This window comes from Gouania willdenowi, chromosome 22 (genome assembly GCF_900634775.1).
Source record: "Gouania willdenowi chromosome 22, fGouWil2.1, whole genome shotgun sequence".
NCBI lineage: Eukaryota > Metazoa > Chordata > Actinopteri > Blenniiformes > Gobiesocidae > Gouania > Gouania willdenowi.
The window spans coordinates 3,634,284-3,651,898 of NC_041065.1; the positions used below are offsets into that span (position 1 = coordinate 3,634,284).

General features: G+C 38.1%; 1 protein-coding gene across 2 annotated transcripts; it reads right to left on the minus strand.

The window, feature by feature from the left end:
- Positions 1–3,530: 3,530 nt before the first annotated feature.
- cnih1 (cornichon family member 1) lies at positions 3,531–17,604 on the minus strand. 2 transcript variants are annotated; one of them, XM_028437599.1, is made up of 6 exons: positions 17,429–17,604; positions 14,718–14,786; positions 14,429–14,476; positions 10,756–10,868; positions 10,533–10,676; positions 3,531–4,285 (listed from the first exon to the last, which is right to left on the minus strand). In XM_028437599.1, the coding sequence occupies exons 1-6, from the start codon at positions 17,507–17,509 to the stop codon at positions 4,258–4,260; spliced, it is 483 nt and encodes a 160-aa protein (XP_028293400.1). In that variant the 5' UTR covers positions 17,510–17,604; the 3' UTR covers positions 3,531–4,257. The 2 variants fall into 2 exon arrangements, with proteins under 2 accessions (XP_028293400.1, XP_028293401.1); XM_028437600.1 differs by lacking the exon at positions 14,429–14,476 and having other exon boundaries at positions 17,429–17,602.
- Between the last annotated feature and the right edge of the window lie 11 nt (positions 17,605–17,615).

The window sequence follows — 17,615 nt, forward strand, 5'->3', positions numbered from 1 at the left end:
CATTGTTTTTTTGTGTAAAAAATAAATCATTTCTTTTAAGCTCACTTTCTGACCTTTATGCGTCTTTAAATGCATTCCAACATATTATTGTTTTTCAGAATCAGCTTTATTGGCCATGTAATGTATGACTTGGTGAACTGTGCTCTCTCTAACAGTGTAAACATTAAATAATAACAATCAACTAGAAAAAATATAAACAGTAGTTAGGCTAATATGTGCAAAACTAAATAAAATAATATAACAATAACAAGATAAGATAATAGTGCAGTAGTGCAGGTGAACATTTAAATTAAATATTATGTCCATGAACATTTCACAGTGACAGGTTGATCCAGGGTTGTTATGTTTAGTTCCAGGTTATTTCACAGTAACAGAAACAGGTCTGACACTCTATGACTGTTTAGTGTTGATCAGAGTGACAGCCTGGGGGAACAAACTGTTTTTATGGCGGGTAGTTTTGGCGTACAGTGATCTGTAGCGTCTGCCGGAGGGGAGGAGTTTAAACAGATTGTGTGCAGGGTGGGAGGGGTCTGCAGTGATGCTACCTGCCCGTTTCCTGACCCTGGACAGGTATAAGTCTTGGATGGAGGGCAGATCAACACCAATGATCTTTTCTGCAGTCCTGACTATCCTTTGTAGTCTGTGTCTGTCTAGTTTGGTTGTAGATCCAAACCAGACAGTGATGGAGGTGCACAGAACAGACTGAATGATGGAGGTGTAGAACATGATCAGCAGCTCCTGGGGCAGGTTGAACTTCCTCAGCTGATACAGGAAGTACATCCTCTGCTGTGCCTTTTTCCTGGTTGTGTCTATGTGGGAGGTCCACTTCAGGTCCTGTGAGATTGTGGATCCCAGGAACCTGAAAGAGTCCACGGTCTAACAAGGAAAGTTTTATAGTGTATTTTATTTTTTGTTTTCAACCCATTTCAACATTTTTCATAACTTCTACATTATTTCATAGAGGGTTCAGTGGCTAGGCTAAGCTAATGCTAGGTGGGGTTGGGGTCAATTACATTTTTCAATTATGTCTTCAATTATCCATGTTCAACTACAACTTTTTATGATTTATGATTACTGCATTTTTTTCCAATTAAATTTACAAGTGTTGTTTTTTTCCCTGAAAGTCGATGACAATTACATCCTCAATTACTAAAGTTCAAATTAAATGAATCATAGTTACGGAGCCTTCAATAAATAACCCCATAAATTGCAACCTTCCTCTTGTGTTAGCGTTCTGTTAGCATCGCTTATGATAACGGCTCAGTTTTTACCCATTTTTTAAATCAGCTGTAAAATACACTATAAAACCTTCCTCGTTGGGCTGATCCTAAAGAGAACTGACATGTGGATGTGAAACATATTTTATTGATTGTTAACTACAGACGCGTAAGCAATAGAACGGTAACGTTTTCACCCCAGTTAAAGTGTGCTCGTCATATTTGCACTAGTTTTTAGGGTGTTATGATGGCCTTATCCCAGAAAAAAATAATATTCCCGTTCTCCGATATCACCTCCCTCCAGGGCTAATGCACCACATACATAGGCCTAGAATTGCGTAGAAACGTGTCCACACCACTCTCAAACTATGGCTAAATGTAACCCAACCAATATTATGGTTGAAGGGGGGAAAAGCAGCACACGGTTAAATCCATTCCCACATACTTGGGCACTGACCCCCAAGTACGTCTTTGGACGGGTCTGTTTTTAAGTGGTTTGTTTCCTTGAATTACTGTTTGCGTGCGACACACACACATATCCACGAGGGTTGGGTGGGGGGACATCGCTCCCCCATCCCCTTTCTTTAATTGCACCTCATACATTCACATAACGGTGGTGGGTTGGTTTACACATTCAGGTCTATCAGGTGGGGGCCCGGCCCCTCTGTGGATGGCTGGTGCTGAGTTACCCGCTTCAATTTATCCACACTTGTCACCAGACTGACTTAACTGATTACACAACACATTATGACACAACTATAACATTACATTGCACTTTCACCTTATATTGGTGAAAGTGCGTATCTTCCATCATCCCGCCCTGACTCCCTCTTCCCTGTTTCCTTCCCCCTCCACCTATGTGTAACACTGCCCTCTCTTTTTCAATCCTCCCTTTAATAAGGTACTTTTTACCCATCCTTAGGGAGGGCTGTTGATGGTCACAACTATGCAATAAAACAATTTCATTTATTTAAGTGCAATAATAAAATGTGCCGTCACAAAAAGACAACACTACATATATAGTGTTGACCTTTGACAGCATGAGTAGACAAGGCAAACAAAAAGTGTGCTCATATTTGCACTAGTTTTAGGGCTTATGATAGCTTTATGCTATGCACACACCCAACACAGCATAACGTGGATGGCTGTTCATCATAGGAATGGGATCCACACAAGGTTCCTGCTGCTTAACAGAAGGTTTTCCTTGCCGCCATGATGAATTCATGTTGGGTGTGGGATACATATGTATGTGTATATATGTATATATGCATATGTGTGTATCCATAAAATGAAGAGTCCGTCCTTAAGACTGCTCTACTGTAAAGTGCCTTGAGATACCATTGGTTATGATTTGGCGCTATACAAATAAAGATTGATTGATTGATTGATTTATCATTGTTTTGAGGCGTTTGAAAATGTTTCAGTTTTTTATGCCTTGCTAGAGCCTTACCTCAAACTTTTAGATTTTTTTTTGCTTGTTTAAAGGCATAAAAAAGGTTTGAAAAAAAAAATTCAAACACCTGCAATTGAAGGTAAGGCATTTTTTCCATAATGGCAAAAAAACTAAGTTAAGACCATCATTAGACCCTAAAAACTACTGCAAATATAACCTTCGATGGCATGTGCAGACAAGGCAAAAAATAAATAATTAAAAAATGCTACAGCCTCACTAAGCAACTGCCACCCCACTGAGTGCCTCTCTATATTTGTCATGCATTACTTTCATTACCCCAGTTTAATTGTGCTCATCATAACCTTATCTCAGGAAAAAAAAGTTCCAAAATGTTTGCATTTTATGCCTTATTTATATTTATATATAATTATGCCTTACCTCTGAAATGTGGGTGTTTTCCACATTTTTCATGCCTTACTGATTTTTCCACTTGCTAATATTAAGATCCTTCAACCGCTTTCAAAATGTTTCATTCATTCCAAATCTCACACGGCAATTTGCAAAATATCCATTTTTTCATCAACATGTTTGTTACTAATGTGTGGTTAATTAGCTTTAAACTAATGAAAGATTTCATTTAGAAAGCAGGAACTAATAATAGCTGATGTGATAAAGGGGTCACATTAAAGTGAAAGTAAATATGCTTATTGTGACATGATTGGCCTTATGGGTAATCATACATGTAAACAGTGGATTGTCTGGATGTGAGCGGTCACTTCTGTGGACTTAAGAGTTTCCTTCAGAAAACCTTTGCAGTATTAAAATCACACCATTCCTTAATAACAGTGAGATACTTTTATTCAAATCTAAAATCACTTGATGGGACATAGTGGGATTTTAAAAGAAAGTCAGGTGACAAGTTTTGGTTTGATGAAGTTTAACAGTGGAAATAAATGTTCCAATCCTAAAGGAACACGTTTGAAAACTTCTCCAGATTGTGAACCTGGACATGAGTGACACGGAGGAGTGCTTGATATCCTGGAGAAAAGCAAACATAAATAAAACATCAGTGTAGCAAACAACATGATAGTGTTGGATTGAAAATAATAAAAATAAAAGCACAATGACAAAGGACATTTTTGGGGGTGAATTTATCATCACAGCAGGAGAGAAGGCCATAGCCTTCAGTTGATCCATTAAACAGAAAGGGTTCACACATAAAGTAGCCTATGATGTCACAATGATCTCCTGTGTGTACTGATGGCTCTGATTTACAAAGAAAGCTACATGGTTAAGCTCACCCAAAGATGTCTACCTACTGTGTGAACACTCAACAGTTAGGATCCATGAAGAAACAAAAAGAAATGGATTTAAATCTAATCACACACACACACAAAATCCCATCTTTGCAAAGAAGAAAAACTCCTCCGTCCGGGTTTGTCCGTCTTTTCCATGATTTCTTATTAAAGTAGTGTGCTGGGAGAGGAGCTGCCACCGCCTAAACCTTTCTGAAATGACAGCATTGTTTGAAGATCTGAAGTCGGGGGTGGAGAGTCCGTCGACTAAAAACGGCATCACCAACAGGTCCAAAGCTCAGCACTGATGATCTCAGTGTACATGCACGTCCTTTTCCTTCATCGTCCCCGTTTAGGAGCTCACCAGCACGTAGATCATCCTGTCAGGACACGTCAACACTGCGTTAGAATGCTGAGTTGGGATGTAACGATTCACGATATGATTTATTTAACAAAATGGGACTGTAGACAAATGATTGAAAAATATTTTATTTTTTTCGGAAAAAAAATTAGAAAATACTGTACTATTTTCCTTTTATTTTTTATCGTCAAAAAATCCTTTGATAAACTATTAAAAACAATGCAATTTAACTAAAAATAAATCCTGAATGAAATAAATACAGGAATAATACAAATGAAGAAGAAGCCTATTAAAGGGGACATATCATACTTTTAAATCCTTCCTTTTTACATATAAATCATACAGTTGTGGTCTATATAAAGCAGAACTGCAATGCTTGGGTCTGAATTCCTCATTATTATAGCTCCACCCCTTTTCTACCTTTTTCTGATGTGCTTCTGAGAGCAACTCGTTTTGGTGCGGTCCCTTTAAATGCAAATGAGACACTCCATACCCCTCCCCCTCTCCAGGTTGCAGAGGTGACACTCGGTTCAACTCCACCCTGTTCGGCCATTTTTGTAGTTTGATAGAAGAGATACGATTGTGTAGCGGTGCAGAAAATGTTTATTCACATGTTATTTACAAAATGTCAACAACGTTAGACTTGTCCATCCAGCCTTACATGTTCCAGCCAGAGTCGGACCCGGCGGAGCGAGATGAAAATGATCAACCTGCAGAACCCTAACAAGTGAGCTAACCCAAGCGCCGAGCTAACGCTAGCGCCGAGCTAACGTCACGAAATGCATTTTAATACAGTCTTTTTGGAGACAAAAACAGCAAAATGAAATGACTAATGAAAACTTTAGACTTAAATTAAATCACGTAGGCCATATCATCAAGGATCTAAAACGAGCACACAGCGCTAACATATGAAGACGGTGCAACTGCTAATGCTAACAAAACAATGACAGGGACGTCTTATCATCACACTTTTTAGCATTATTTACAGCTTACCAAAGTGCTCTGTTCATCATCTCCAAAGATAGAAGGAATTGAACCCTCAATCTGACAAAGTCTTTCTGTAAATCCTTCTTTATACTGGTGGAGGTTGATGAAGCTGTCATCCTTGAAGTGCTTCACACACACAAAAATGACTTTACCCACAGATGTGGGTACATTTCTGTAAAAAATAAAACTCAACCAGACACTTTGAAAAGGTTCTGATGCTGGGAGACGGTGTAATGAAGCGTGTGGGTTACTACATCCAACAACCCAACATTTTGATTTATCCTCTCGTAACTTCGGCATCCTTGAGCTTGGACTACAAAATAAAAGCGAGAAATAAGAATGACGGATTGCTTAAAGTGTTGGGCCTGGAGTCAATGTCCTAATTTGGCAGTTACGCTGCAAATACTGTGACGTTATTGTTCAAAAAACATAATCGAGAATAGAAAAATCGAAACAGATTGAAAAATATGAGCAAAACAGAATATGAAGAAATCAACGGAGCACCTGAAGAGATTAATTTGAACTTTTCTGTACTTCTAAACACTCTAAATATACAACAAAATGCATTTAAGGGCTAAAAAAGTGGATTTAGCATGATATGTCCCCTTTAATTTAAACTCTGGCTCTACAGTAAACAATGCAAAACTACACAATTGTTCCTTTTCTTTTAAAAGTGCAACTGAAAATGTATTTTGTGCTTTAACAATTGGACTTTAAAAAAAAAAAAGTCAGTGTACTGTATTTTCATATGTGTTTGGGCCAGCAGAGGGCGTTGGTAACCTAGTGGTCGGCTGGCATGCATCTATTCTAGCAGTGAAGAAGAGATGCTATGTGCTAGCAGAGAAAGCTAATAGAAAAACGTGACTTTTACAGGTATTGAAGTAATATTACAGATAGTCATTCAGTGCTAAAGGGGTAAGGAATCATTTATGAACATGTTTAAGAATAGTAGGCGATTCCACCTGCCGCCTACGCTTCTGGACGAATAAATTATCTTCAACATGACGAGTGCTGTTTGTATTTTGAATTTTCTTCCACGCTACTTTCTTACAATGAGCTGACCAATCGCGGCACAGTCAGGTCCAACGTCACTCTCTATGTTGCGAGTTTGTAATTACAAACAAATGCATGACGGATAGATTACTGGAAATGCACCCAGCAGTTTTGATGTGTGCAATGCACAGCAGTACCAGTAACATGCAAGTGGGGTTGCCAGGTTGGGGGCCCTCTAGTGGCCAGGGGGCCCTAAGCAGCCGCTTAGTTTGCGTATAGGCTGGACTGGCCATGCCTGGTGCCGACGCAACACGTCACGTGTGAGTGACGTAGTTCAAACAAGAGAAGGATAAATAGATAGCGCCCTCTGCTGTTAAAAAAAGTACTGCGATTCAATTTTCAGAGTATCGATGTGAACCGTGATACCAATGAATCAATTTTTAACTGCCTTACGATCAATCTTTACACCCCTAATGATGAGGCTGGTGTCAAATGAAATGATGCAGGGATTTATAGGATTAGACAAATTGATCAAATAAAGAACTAAACTCTACATGTTCTAACTTGAATAAAGTGTTTTAGGGTTAAAGTGTTTTTACAAGTTCAACCTAAAGTCTTTGAAATATATATTTTTTAGAAGTCTATGCATAATAAAGCACATTTAGCACCATATTCATTTAATTTCCTTGTAAAAATGGACTACTGCATTTTCATCCATCTTGAAATCACATGATTGATGATGTCACACGGCCCCACTGTCTGTAAACATCCCATTGTTTTCTATTGGAGTGAAGTATTCAGCCTGTTTTATAGATCATTTAGCAGCTTTTCAGTCAAAATGACAACTTGTGCTGCTTTTTGTTAGCTCTAAATAATCAGATAAAGTTAAAGATGTTGATTTAAAGCTTTGAAAATATATAAAAATCAGGCTGAATATTTAACTCCAATAGAAAACAATGGGATGTTTACAGGCAGTGGGGCCGTGTGACATCAATCAATCACATAATTTAAAGATGGATGAACACAGGAATTTTTAAAATGCTCATAAAATTAATATGGTGCATAATGACCAGAATCATAACATAATCTGATCGCTAGAGCAAACATGGGCTCATCTGTAAACGGTCGCATTTTCTGGTTCAATAAACGGGAAGAGATTCAAATTGTGATGTAGCTGGTTATGATTTACAGTCCGTATAAACAGGACTGAATCATAACATAACATAACATAACATAACATAACATAACATAACATAACATAACATAACATAACTAGAGTGGATATGGGCTCGTCTGTGAACGGTCGCATTTACAGACCTTGGAGTTGCCGTTAGCTTACCAATAAACAGGAAGAGATTTGTCATCTTTTTAACAAGTATTGACTAGGTCACTGGGAGTGAGGCCCAAGGCCAAGACAGGCTGATTTGATAATAATGTATCATGTTTTTCTGCAGTCAGTGCCTTCTCCTCGTCCTTCTCCATCTTCTCTATTTCAGGTGTCGTGAAGCTGATGATGCAGTTCCTGATCTGTGGTTCACGGCTCAACTGATGTTCTATCTCTCTATCCTGTTCTGTTGGTCCTTCAGTCCACTAACCCCAACCAGTCGACGCAGATGGCTGCCACCTCTGAACCTGGTTCTAACGAAGATTTCTTCCCGTTAAAAGAGAGTCATTTCTTTCCACTGTTGCTAAATGCTTGTTCATGTGGATCTTGTTAGGTTTTCTCTTTCTTAGTAGGAGTTTTATATTTTGATATGTGCATTGGGAATACTTTGTTGTAGGGATGTAACGATTAATCGTAAGGCAGTTAAAAATCAATTCATAGGTATCACGATTGACATCGATACTTTGAAAATTGAATCGCTGTAATATTACGTGAATATCTGTAAAAGTCACGTTTTTCTATTAGCTCTGTCTGCTAGCATAGCATCTCTTCTTCACTGCTACATTAGCTGCATGCCAACCGACCACTGGGTTACCAGTGCCCTCTGCTGGTCCAAACAAATATCTGACGTAAATCAGTGCAATGACGGTTTTTGTTCTTTAAAAGTCCAATTGTTAAGGCATAAAATACATTTTCAGTTGCACTTAAAAAAAAACAAAAAACTATTATGCAGTTTTGTATTGTTTACTATAGAACCAGAATTGAAATTAATAAGCTTCTTCTTCATTTGTATTATTCCTTTATTTATTTCATTCAAGATTTATTTTTAATTAAATTGCATTGTTTTGAATAGTTTATCAAGGGATTCTTTTGACAATTAAAAATAAAAGGAAAATAAGACAGTATTATCTATTTTTTTCCCCCAAAAAAGAAAGGAATATTTTTCAGTCATCATTTGTCTACAGTCCCATTTTGTAAAATAAATCGTGAGAGAATCGTATCGTGAGTTGAGTGAATCGTTACATCCCTACTTTGTTATAAATTGCACTATACAAATAAAGTTGAATTGAATTGGATTGTTAGACATGGATCTTCTAATAAGTACATGTCAAAATTTTAGGCTAAACCAGGGCTCGAGACTATGACCAAAATGGTTGCATATGCGAGTATGTTTTTAAGTGTGTACGAGTGAAAATTTTATCTGGTCGCATCCGTGCAAGTTCATATAGGGTGACGTTATTTTATACGGAGCGGCTGAGCGCTTTGTCACGACCCACAGAGTACACTTCTTTCTCTCTCTGCACGGCGGGATTACCGTTAAACTGTCTATAAAAAATTGGCTGGGGGCAAGGTTGACCGAGGATTTCGGAGGAGGCGGGCTTGACGGCAGTGCTGTGGGTGAGGAGACGGTGCACGCTTACGCAACTTTTACGCAAAGGGTGAATGCGCCGAGTATAAACACCAATGTGCACCTTTGGAGTGCGCGCGGTCCATGAACGGAGCCAGACATAATGAGCCCTTCAGTGCACGCTCACATTGAGAGCAGCAGTAAAAAGGAAGAACATGCTCAGCTCAGTGATAGAAAGAACACGCTCATCAGAATCATCATGGAGGGACCAGAACTGATGAACTATGATACCAGGCCAGATGTTCAGCTGTGGTTCTCTCAGGGCAGTGGTCTGCAACCTGTGGCTCTGGGGCCTAATGTGGCTCTTTGACTCTTTTGCAATGGCTTCCTATAGCTTTAAAAAAATTATTGAAATAGTTATTTTTTACAGAACCTATTAATAATTAATGACAAATAAAATCAAGACATAACAATTTGTTAACCTAATAATAAATCACGTTGTGCAATGACTGAGTTTTAAATCCCTGGTAAGATAACTAAACTAACAAACACTATTCTGGAAGAAAACAGATGTACAGGTTAAATAATAATGTTTTATGTGTGGCAAGACATGAGTAATTAACACGTGTTGATCACATGATCATGTGTTATCAAATTCATGTTACTTTTTGTAGCCTTTCAAATACATTAACTAAAAAAAAATCTTTTTTATATAACATTGTGTTCATGTAAACTGAGATGTATCAGAATTTGAAGATGAAAGATACTGTTTTATTTCTGATGTAAATTTATTTTATTTTAAACTGTTTAAGTTTCCATTTACATGATCAATATAAATCAAATTAAATCAAACATTATTCTATAGAATTTTAGCTGTATAGAATTTAATCCACTGTATTGTCTTTATTGAGAAGGTATTTATGGCTCCAGGAGGACTTTAATCCAGGTGAGATGAGGTTAAATGGTTCCTTGTAGAGTAAAGGTTGCAGACCCCTGACCAGGGGAAGAGGGTTAGGAGACCCCACTATCAGAGCTGGACCCTCTGAATTTAATTCCATGTGATGAAACAATGCAGATGCTAAGTTGGTTATGCTACTGTTAACTTAATTAAAGTACAGCATTTCTGCAAAATAATAAAACAGAATACATGTAACCTGTTGTTATGATTTGCTGTTATTTAAAAAAAAGTTACCTCTTCTTTTAAAATGATAGAAAATAAATGACCTGTTGTTTCAGCCACTGCTTGTTGCAGAAAAACTTAATAATGACACTAAAACATTAAAACATTTAGCAAATATATCTCGAGTCATTGTCAATCTTTACTTCATACAAAACTACAGTACGCCAGTTAAGTCAACTATTCATCAGCATACATGGCTATGCTGTACACTCCCCCATCACCACTTAAAAAAATGGTGCGACCAAATTCTGTGCTGGTGCAACCAACTGAGAACGTTAGTTGAACCAGTGCCACCACTAGAACAGTTAGTGTAGAGCCCTGTAAACGTGTAAAAACAGTGGAGGATCCTTTTAACGAGAGTGAGAAAGACGTACCCATAGAGATAGTAGAAGAAGGAAAGTAGGTAGAACGCCAGCTTGCACCAGCCTTCCTTCTGACAGTACGCCAAGATGTCAGCGTTCATGATGGTGGTGGGGTCGTAGAGTCCTGGACAGCTCATCACGGGCCTGCTCATGTACCTGCAGGAAAACAAGTCAGCAGCTCATCGTCTGCCACAACGTGGGTTGAAACATCGGTTCATGGGGCACAGGTACACACCTCCACACGTGGTAGGCCAGCAGTGGCAGGTTAAGGAAGAGGGTGAGCCACTCGGCCGCGCAGAAGAACATCACGCAGAAGAAGAAGTGGATGAGATACTCCGGGAGCACGAGCTGAAAGACGGTCACATGGTCACATGAGCTGCAGAGCTTGGAGTCTGACACACTACGCTGACACTTCAGGAAGGGAAGGCTGAGTAACCCAGCAGATACGTAGCATTTTAGGCTCAGATGTTCACTTCTGGAAGAAAGCATGAACATTTGTACATGGGGGTTTTTGAGTATGCTGAATCAATTTTTAATGGGATCCACTGGCAAACCAACGATTCCCACTCAAAATCCAGATGGCTGCCATCCGTATCACCTATTTGGATATTCTGTCATAACTTTGGTTCTACTGCACATAGAAACATGATGTCAGCGGTGAATTATAAAATACTGATGCAGGGTTAGTGGGAGGATAAGTAGCTTTTTCATGGATGACCAAATTAGGTTGTGTTTGAAGGTGGGACATCATCACTGATGACATCATCACTGTAGAACTTCTACAAAATTCTGTCGAATTCTGACGTAATTACTGAGTCCATCGACTCAGGAGGTGGAGTGTCCAAACAAATCTGTCACTGCACACCCTTGAACCAAGCAGCAGCCATGTTGAAACTCTCAGGTCAGTCTGATCCTGATCTGCAGAGATATTTGAGGAACACACACATTCCTTGCTTTTCTAGAGACTAGTACAGTGCCCGTCAGAGGTATGTATTCATATAGTGGGAGCTTAAGTAGAGTTGTCAATTATGGGCAAATGAGTATGTGTTTGAAGTTTGGATGTACAAAGAGGTGTTAATACTCTAGCGTTAAAGCGTTCCTCCTGCTGTTGAGGTGTTTCTGCTGCACGCCGTCTTGCCTCTTGCCGGCCAGGCCATTACTCTGATCTTTAGCCGTTTGAGCTGCACGGCATCTTGTCACGGGTGTAGTGTTGCTGGCCAGGCGGGCATTTCGGACTTCAGGTGACTCAGCATAATGTGCCTGGCCCATTGCCTCACGTTTCCGCTCTTTTTCTGCACGTTGATTTTTTTGGCATGGTACAACCAAAAGTGATTTGTAGAATAGTAGTTATAGTAGTGCATGCGGCTCAGACGCTCCACTCATGTCCCGTTCGGTTTAACCTGTGTTAAAGAGAGAGCCCACCCCCAAACCCCATGTACAAGTGTTCATGCGTTCTTCATATCTGCCAGGCTAGCGTGATTTGGAGCATTAAAAGCATCAAAGACACCTGGTTTATGGGTCGTCTCACAGTTGTTCATAGTGTAAGATCAGGACATCAGATTCATATTTCTTTCAGCTGCTGATCTAAAGATGAACCAGTAATAAAGAGTGAGGAAAGTCCACCTTCAACCAACTGCAGATCTGAGAGGGCGTGCGGTGGGAATGAGCAGGATTTTTTCAAGCAGATGGACGCACAACATGGAGGCCATGCATTGGGAAAGAAGAGCAGCAGCCCACAGATGGAGAGTTGAGGGGTGAGGTGCAGGAGATGGGAGGAGGAGGAAGAGAAGTCCTGCACTGTGCTGCCAAACACAAACGCTCACTAAGCTCCGCCCTCCAGTGCACTCAGTGACCAATTGCTGGTGTCAAACTCTCCTGCCATCTGCTCTGAACCACAGGTGACACCATCTCCAGCCAAACCCTGAGATCATGCACTGTTTACCCACTGATGAGTGGATAAAAAAAAACACAATTCATCCAATCATCTCATCTCTGGGATTAGACAAACTCAGATTTCCCACGCACTTTGGTCTAAAAAAAAATCTGAATTTTTTTACTAATTGTTCTGCATTTTTTGTTTGCCAATTTAGTGAGGGGCGTATTTGTATTTTTGTATTCTCATTTTTCTTCCATTTTCAGCTTCCAATATCTGATGAACTGCATCATATATGAAAGGTAAATATGGTATAGTAATAAGCTCCACCTACTCTCTCAGAATATACATAAACATCTGCTATACATCCTATCTGGTGGACATGTCATGTGTTTGGGTCTGGAACATGTTTGGGTCTTCAGTAAATAACATATGTCTCAGCTCCCTGTACTGTGATCAGCCTAGAGCTATGAACATAGACTGTTCACATCACTAATGATTAGTCACATATAAGCAATGGTTCTTGGGTCACATGCTCTTGAAATCCGAATAATTACTTTTTTTTAATTTTTTTTTTACTATTTTCATAGGCCATAACTGCATGTGGGAATGTAGGAAAAAAAATGTCACCACTCACCAATATTAAAAACCTTTACATGAGGCCTCTGTCTTACAATAATTTAGGTTTTCACTAGTAACATAAAAATATAATAACCATTGCATCAGAGAAACATTTATTTTTGAAAACAATATTTATTATGAACACATTTCTCATGTTCTACATTTTTATTTCCTTTGTGGAATACAGCAGATCTGAGAAATCAACACATTCCCCCCTCACTAAATTGTCAATATCTTAAAACGTATTCATCCGATTAAAACAAAAACGTACAGCGTGCCTATAGAAAATTCACACAACAATTGGTAAAAAAAAAAAATGCAGAATTTTTTTAAGACCAAAGTTCGTGGGAAAGCATAAAACAATGTTTTTAAATTACATGGAATGACAAATATAACTTCACACTTTTCCCTGTTTGGAGCTTTTACTGCTATTAAACTTCCTGTAATTGATGCAAATTACTGTTGTTAATTTTATATTTACAGGCTTCAGATGAAGAAGAGGGTTAAGCTGAAATCACGCGAGATTCCGGTAAGAAAAATGTGTTTGCTTCAGCCACTCGTTTTACAGGACAAATATGATCAAATATCGCTAACACTGACTAAAACATGTGAGGGTTTAGTCCGTGTAAGATATTTACATTTCATTTTGCAATCAAATCCAGCACAGATGTGTGATTAAGTAGCACAAGATTTTCACCAAGTTTGAGTAAAATTTGACAAGTTGGTTTGTTTTCTGCACTTGTTGCAGACATTCACACACGCGTTTTTCCCTCAAAAAAAGTGTAAATGTGTAATAATATTGTCCCAAAACATGCATGTGAGGCATTTCCGTGTCATTTAAGACTTGATTTAAAATTAAGAGGAATAAAACGGTTCATATTTTCTTTTTCCTTTTCAGAACGTGAACTCCGTGTTCTCCGTCTGTCGGCCGTGATCAGGGATAATCGGAGGCCTGATGGATTACTTTATTATTCACTACATCATTCACTGTAGCACTCAATGCAGACAAAGGGTAGGTTGTAGTTGAAATCATGCAAGTTTTGAGTATTTGCAAGTCTTTTCAGTTAACATCAATGCTTCAGCCTTAGTCAGCAGTAACCAATCATCCATCAGAAACCCACTAGTGTTTAATCCTATCAAAAAACAGATTTATAGGAAGGAAAAAGGCAACTAAGCAACATTTAAATACTGATTTTCTGACTAAAGGCTTCACTACATTAAGACAATATTTGCACTTAAGAAAAAACATTATAAAAGACAAAACCATGAAAACAAACAAAAACACACTAAAGTGATAATCTAATCCTGAGCTCTGGGATTAGTTAACTGAAAAGACATTTGCAAACACTTCCCCGTGCAAAATGACAAGACTGCAGACTGAGTTGAACTGAGCATTTTAAAGACTGGTACAAACCTTCAATGCAATTTTGACTCTTTTTATCTTTTTGACCTTTTCAACTGTCTTTTTGTCGTTTCAAAACCAAGAGTAAAAGGGATGAAAGGCAAAAAACAAGGGAAAAACAAAACAAAAAGGCGTTAGAGTTGGACAGCTAACAACAAGATCACTGAATTCAGAAGAGGCAGAGGTTATTCAGCAAAACAGTGCAGAGAGAAAAGACGAGAGCGACAGAGGCGGAGAACAAGTGTTTCAACAGCAGAGATCTGCATGCAGTCAGAGGAATGAGAAACGAGCCGCCACCTACCGGGTTTAGAGTGTTACACTGATCTATTGGATTCTTGTAATCAGTCTTCAGCTCATCAAAAGCAATTATCTGGAGAGAAAAATAATGAACATCATCTGAGTACAACATTTAAACACACACTTCCACAAACTGCCACATTGTAAGAAAAGAAGTTAATTCAAGTGATCTTCCAGTCATGGATCAATATTCCAATAATTCTCTACTTTGTTATTGGGCACTCACACACGCCCAAACATGATCTCGTTTAAAACCGATGGGTTGATGTTACCAATATTTTGGGTTTTTCAAAAGCTGATAAATTGATCGATGTATGCAATAAGAACAGGTGTGGGATCAATAATCAAATTGTGTATTTGCTAATTATGTACAAAAGCAGAATAAAGAATCAATATAATTAAACTGATTTTTATGTGATGTAATGGTAACTGCATTCATATAATTGTATTTGGCAATTGAAAATTGCCAAATCCATTGTTCTCGTAGGTGTTCTTATGGTTTTTTTTTCCACAACTGCTTTGTCGTAGAACTCCTCCTAGGCTATTAATGCAGCACTAATCACACGTATGTCATCTCATAAAGACAATGTCAAGGATCTTTTTTGAAGCCAAAATGTCATGGTCGGGTCAAGTGTCAATAATAGGGGCGTGACGATACACTCAGCTCACGAGACACAATATTGATTCACGGGAACAAGACAAGATTTTAAGAAAACGACAATCACAAAATATACGACTGGACCAACAGACTTTTATTTAACAGAGTTGCTCATACATTTTGTTTTATTATAACTCTTTACATGAATGGTGTAAGCATGAGCTTTTAATAAACAACTTCTTCAACAAATTTAAACTAAAACTAAAATGTATAAAAGTTAAAATAAAAAAATTATGTATTTCTTTCTTTTTTTTCAAGTGTAAACAATATTATGTGCAAACCTCTACAAAATTACACACCGAGTCAAAAAACTAAATTTTCCATATCTCAACAAATATTTAATGTACAAGTTTGATGCTTACATTTATGAAAAGCTCATCTCAAGTGGAGTATTTTATTTAATTGGACCGAAGCTGTACAACCTACCAGTAAAAAGATCAGTAGGGGTCAAAGTTCATAATGTCACAAGAAAAAACCTCTGCTCAAGGTCATATTAAAGGTCAAGGTCAGTCTTCTGTTCCAGCACATTGAAGGAAATTTGATCAGCTTCATTTATTTCATTAATCTATCGAGGTCATAACTTTGGATGCTCCTAGAAAAATATTATTGGCCTAAATCGTGCAAGAATTTAAAAAAATGTATTTGAGAAAACAAAGATGTGTGAACTTGTCTCTCTTAGTTAAGTAAACTATATACTTTTAGTTTTTTACAGTAATGCCAATGGATGAGCTTTGTATTAATCTATTCAGTTATATTAATGTTGTTTTGATTTCAACACTACATAAGTGTTCACATTAGGGATGTGCCAAAATATCGATATGATATATTGTGATATTTCCTCTTGCGGTTCATTATTGATACACTCCTGCCAAATATCAATTTTTTTTTTCTTTTAACAGAAGTTAAGTACTAAAAACAAGTTGACAAATTGATGTTAGTATTAGCACTGAAACGTATGTGCAGTCTGCAGTGCAGGTTTAAGTTGAATGTTATGATGGTGGTAAGTATAAGTTAAAATATGTGCCCAGGTTTTCATAGACCACCTAGTTGTTTATATTATAATCCACTGACTGAAATGTTTATTTTTCATATGCAATGAAATTTTCCAGTTTTCATAAAACAAGCTCATCGTGCTTGTTAAGCAGCACTGAAATGCATTCATTTTGTTTTTAATGATTTAAAGTACATTTGCACAAACACCATGAAGAATATTTTTTATCAGTGTTCCCTTAAAGACTAAAACATAACAAGGACATGTGACGAGTTGTGGTGAGTGCGTGTTAAGCAGAGCCACTGTGCATTATACACCGTTTTACTTGGTTGTCATTCATGTGAAATTGATTGACAGTGTTTTGTAATTCCTGTGAAATGGATTCAGTGCAGTAGATAAATTCTGAATTTCTTTAGTGACACATATCGTGATTTCCCGCGATACATTGCTTATCGCAGAATTGCTGAATCGTGATATCGTTAGAAGCGAAAAAATAAAAATAAATAAATAAATAAATATTGTGATGTATCGTGAGGTACCTGGCGAAACCCTGGCTTGTTCTATCTCTCACTACATACAATTTTAAAGTGAAAACCTGCTTTTTCTGCTATGAATATTGTCCTACATTGAAACCATGCAGCACAGCAGGCCTTCAGGACCGGATTTGAACAAAACTGGTGTAGAACCATGAGATCAGACCAGCTGAGGGCAGTCTGCTAAAGATAAACACGTGTCACGTCAGAAAACACATGACAGCAACATCATTGTGGCTCAACCAATGAATGGAACCGTTAGCATAGCCTAGCTTAGCTTCTTGGCTAAACAGTGTACTGCTTAATTCGCTTATTATTACCAACATGTGAAATTGACTTATTTTTTTCTATACAACTTTGATGATTGCTAAAACCTAAGGAATTATTAAGAAATGTGAAAATGCCTCAGTTGGTAAATGGACTCGGCTATCTTAATGAACTCTGAGTGCTAACAGTTAGCGTTAGCTAAGTGGCAGGGTGGCTAGCATTCATTTCCATAGTTCTACTAGCGGGAAAACTCAACATGAACTTACGTGCCAGATAGCGAAGAAAATAAGAGCTGCCGTAAGGAGCAGAGCGAGCATGTAACAAAAGGCCGCGAATGTGAACGCCATTGTCCTCCTCCGGGTCTGTTTGTGGGGCTCCGGGATTGTGCAGTGGACGGTGGAGGCTTCTTCTTCGATGGTTACTGCCTTCAGGAGATTTGTTTTCTTCTTCTTC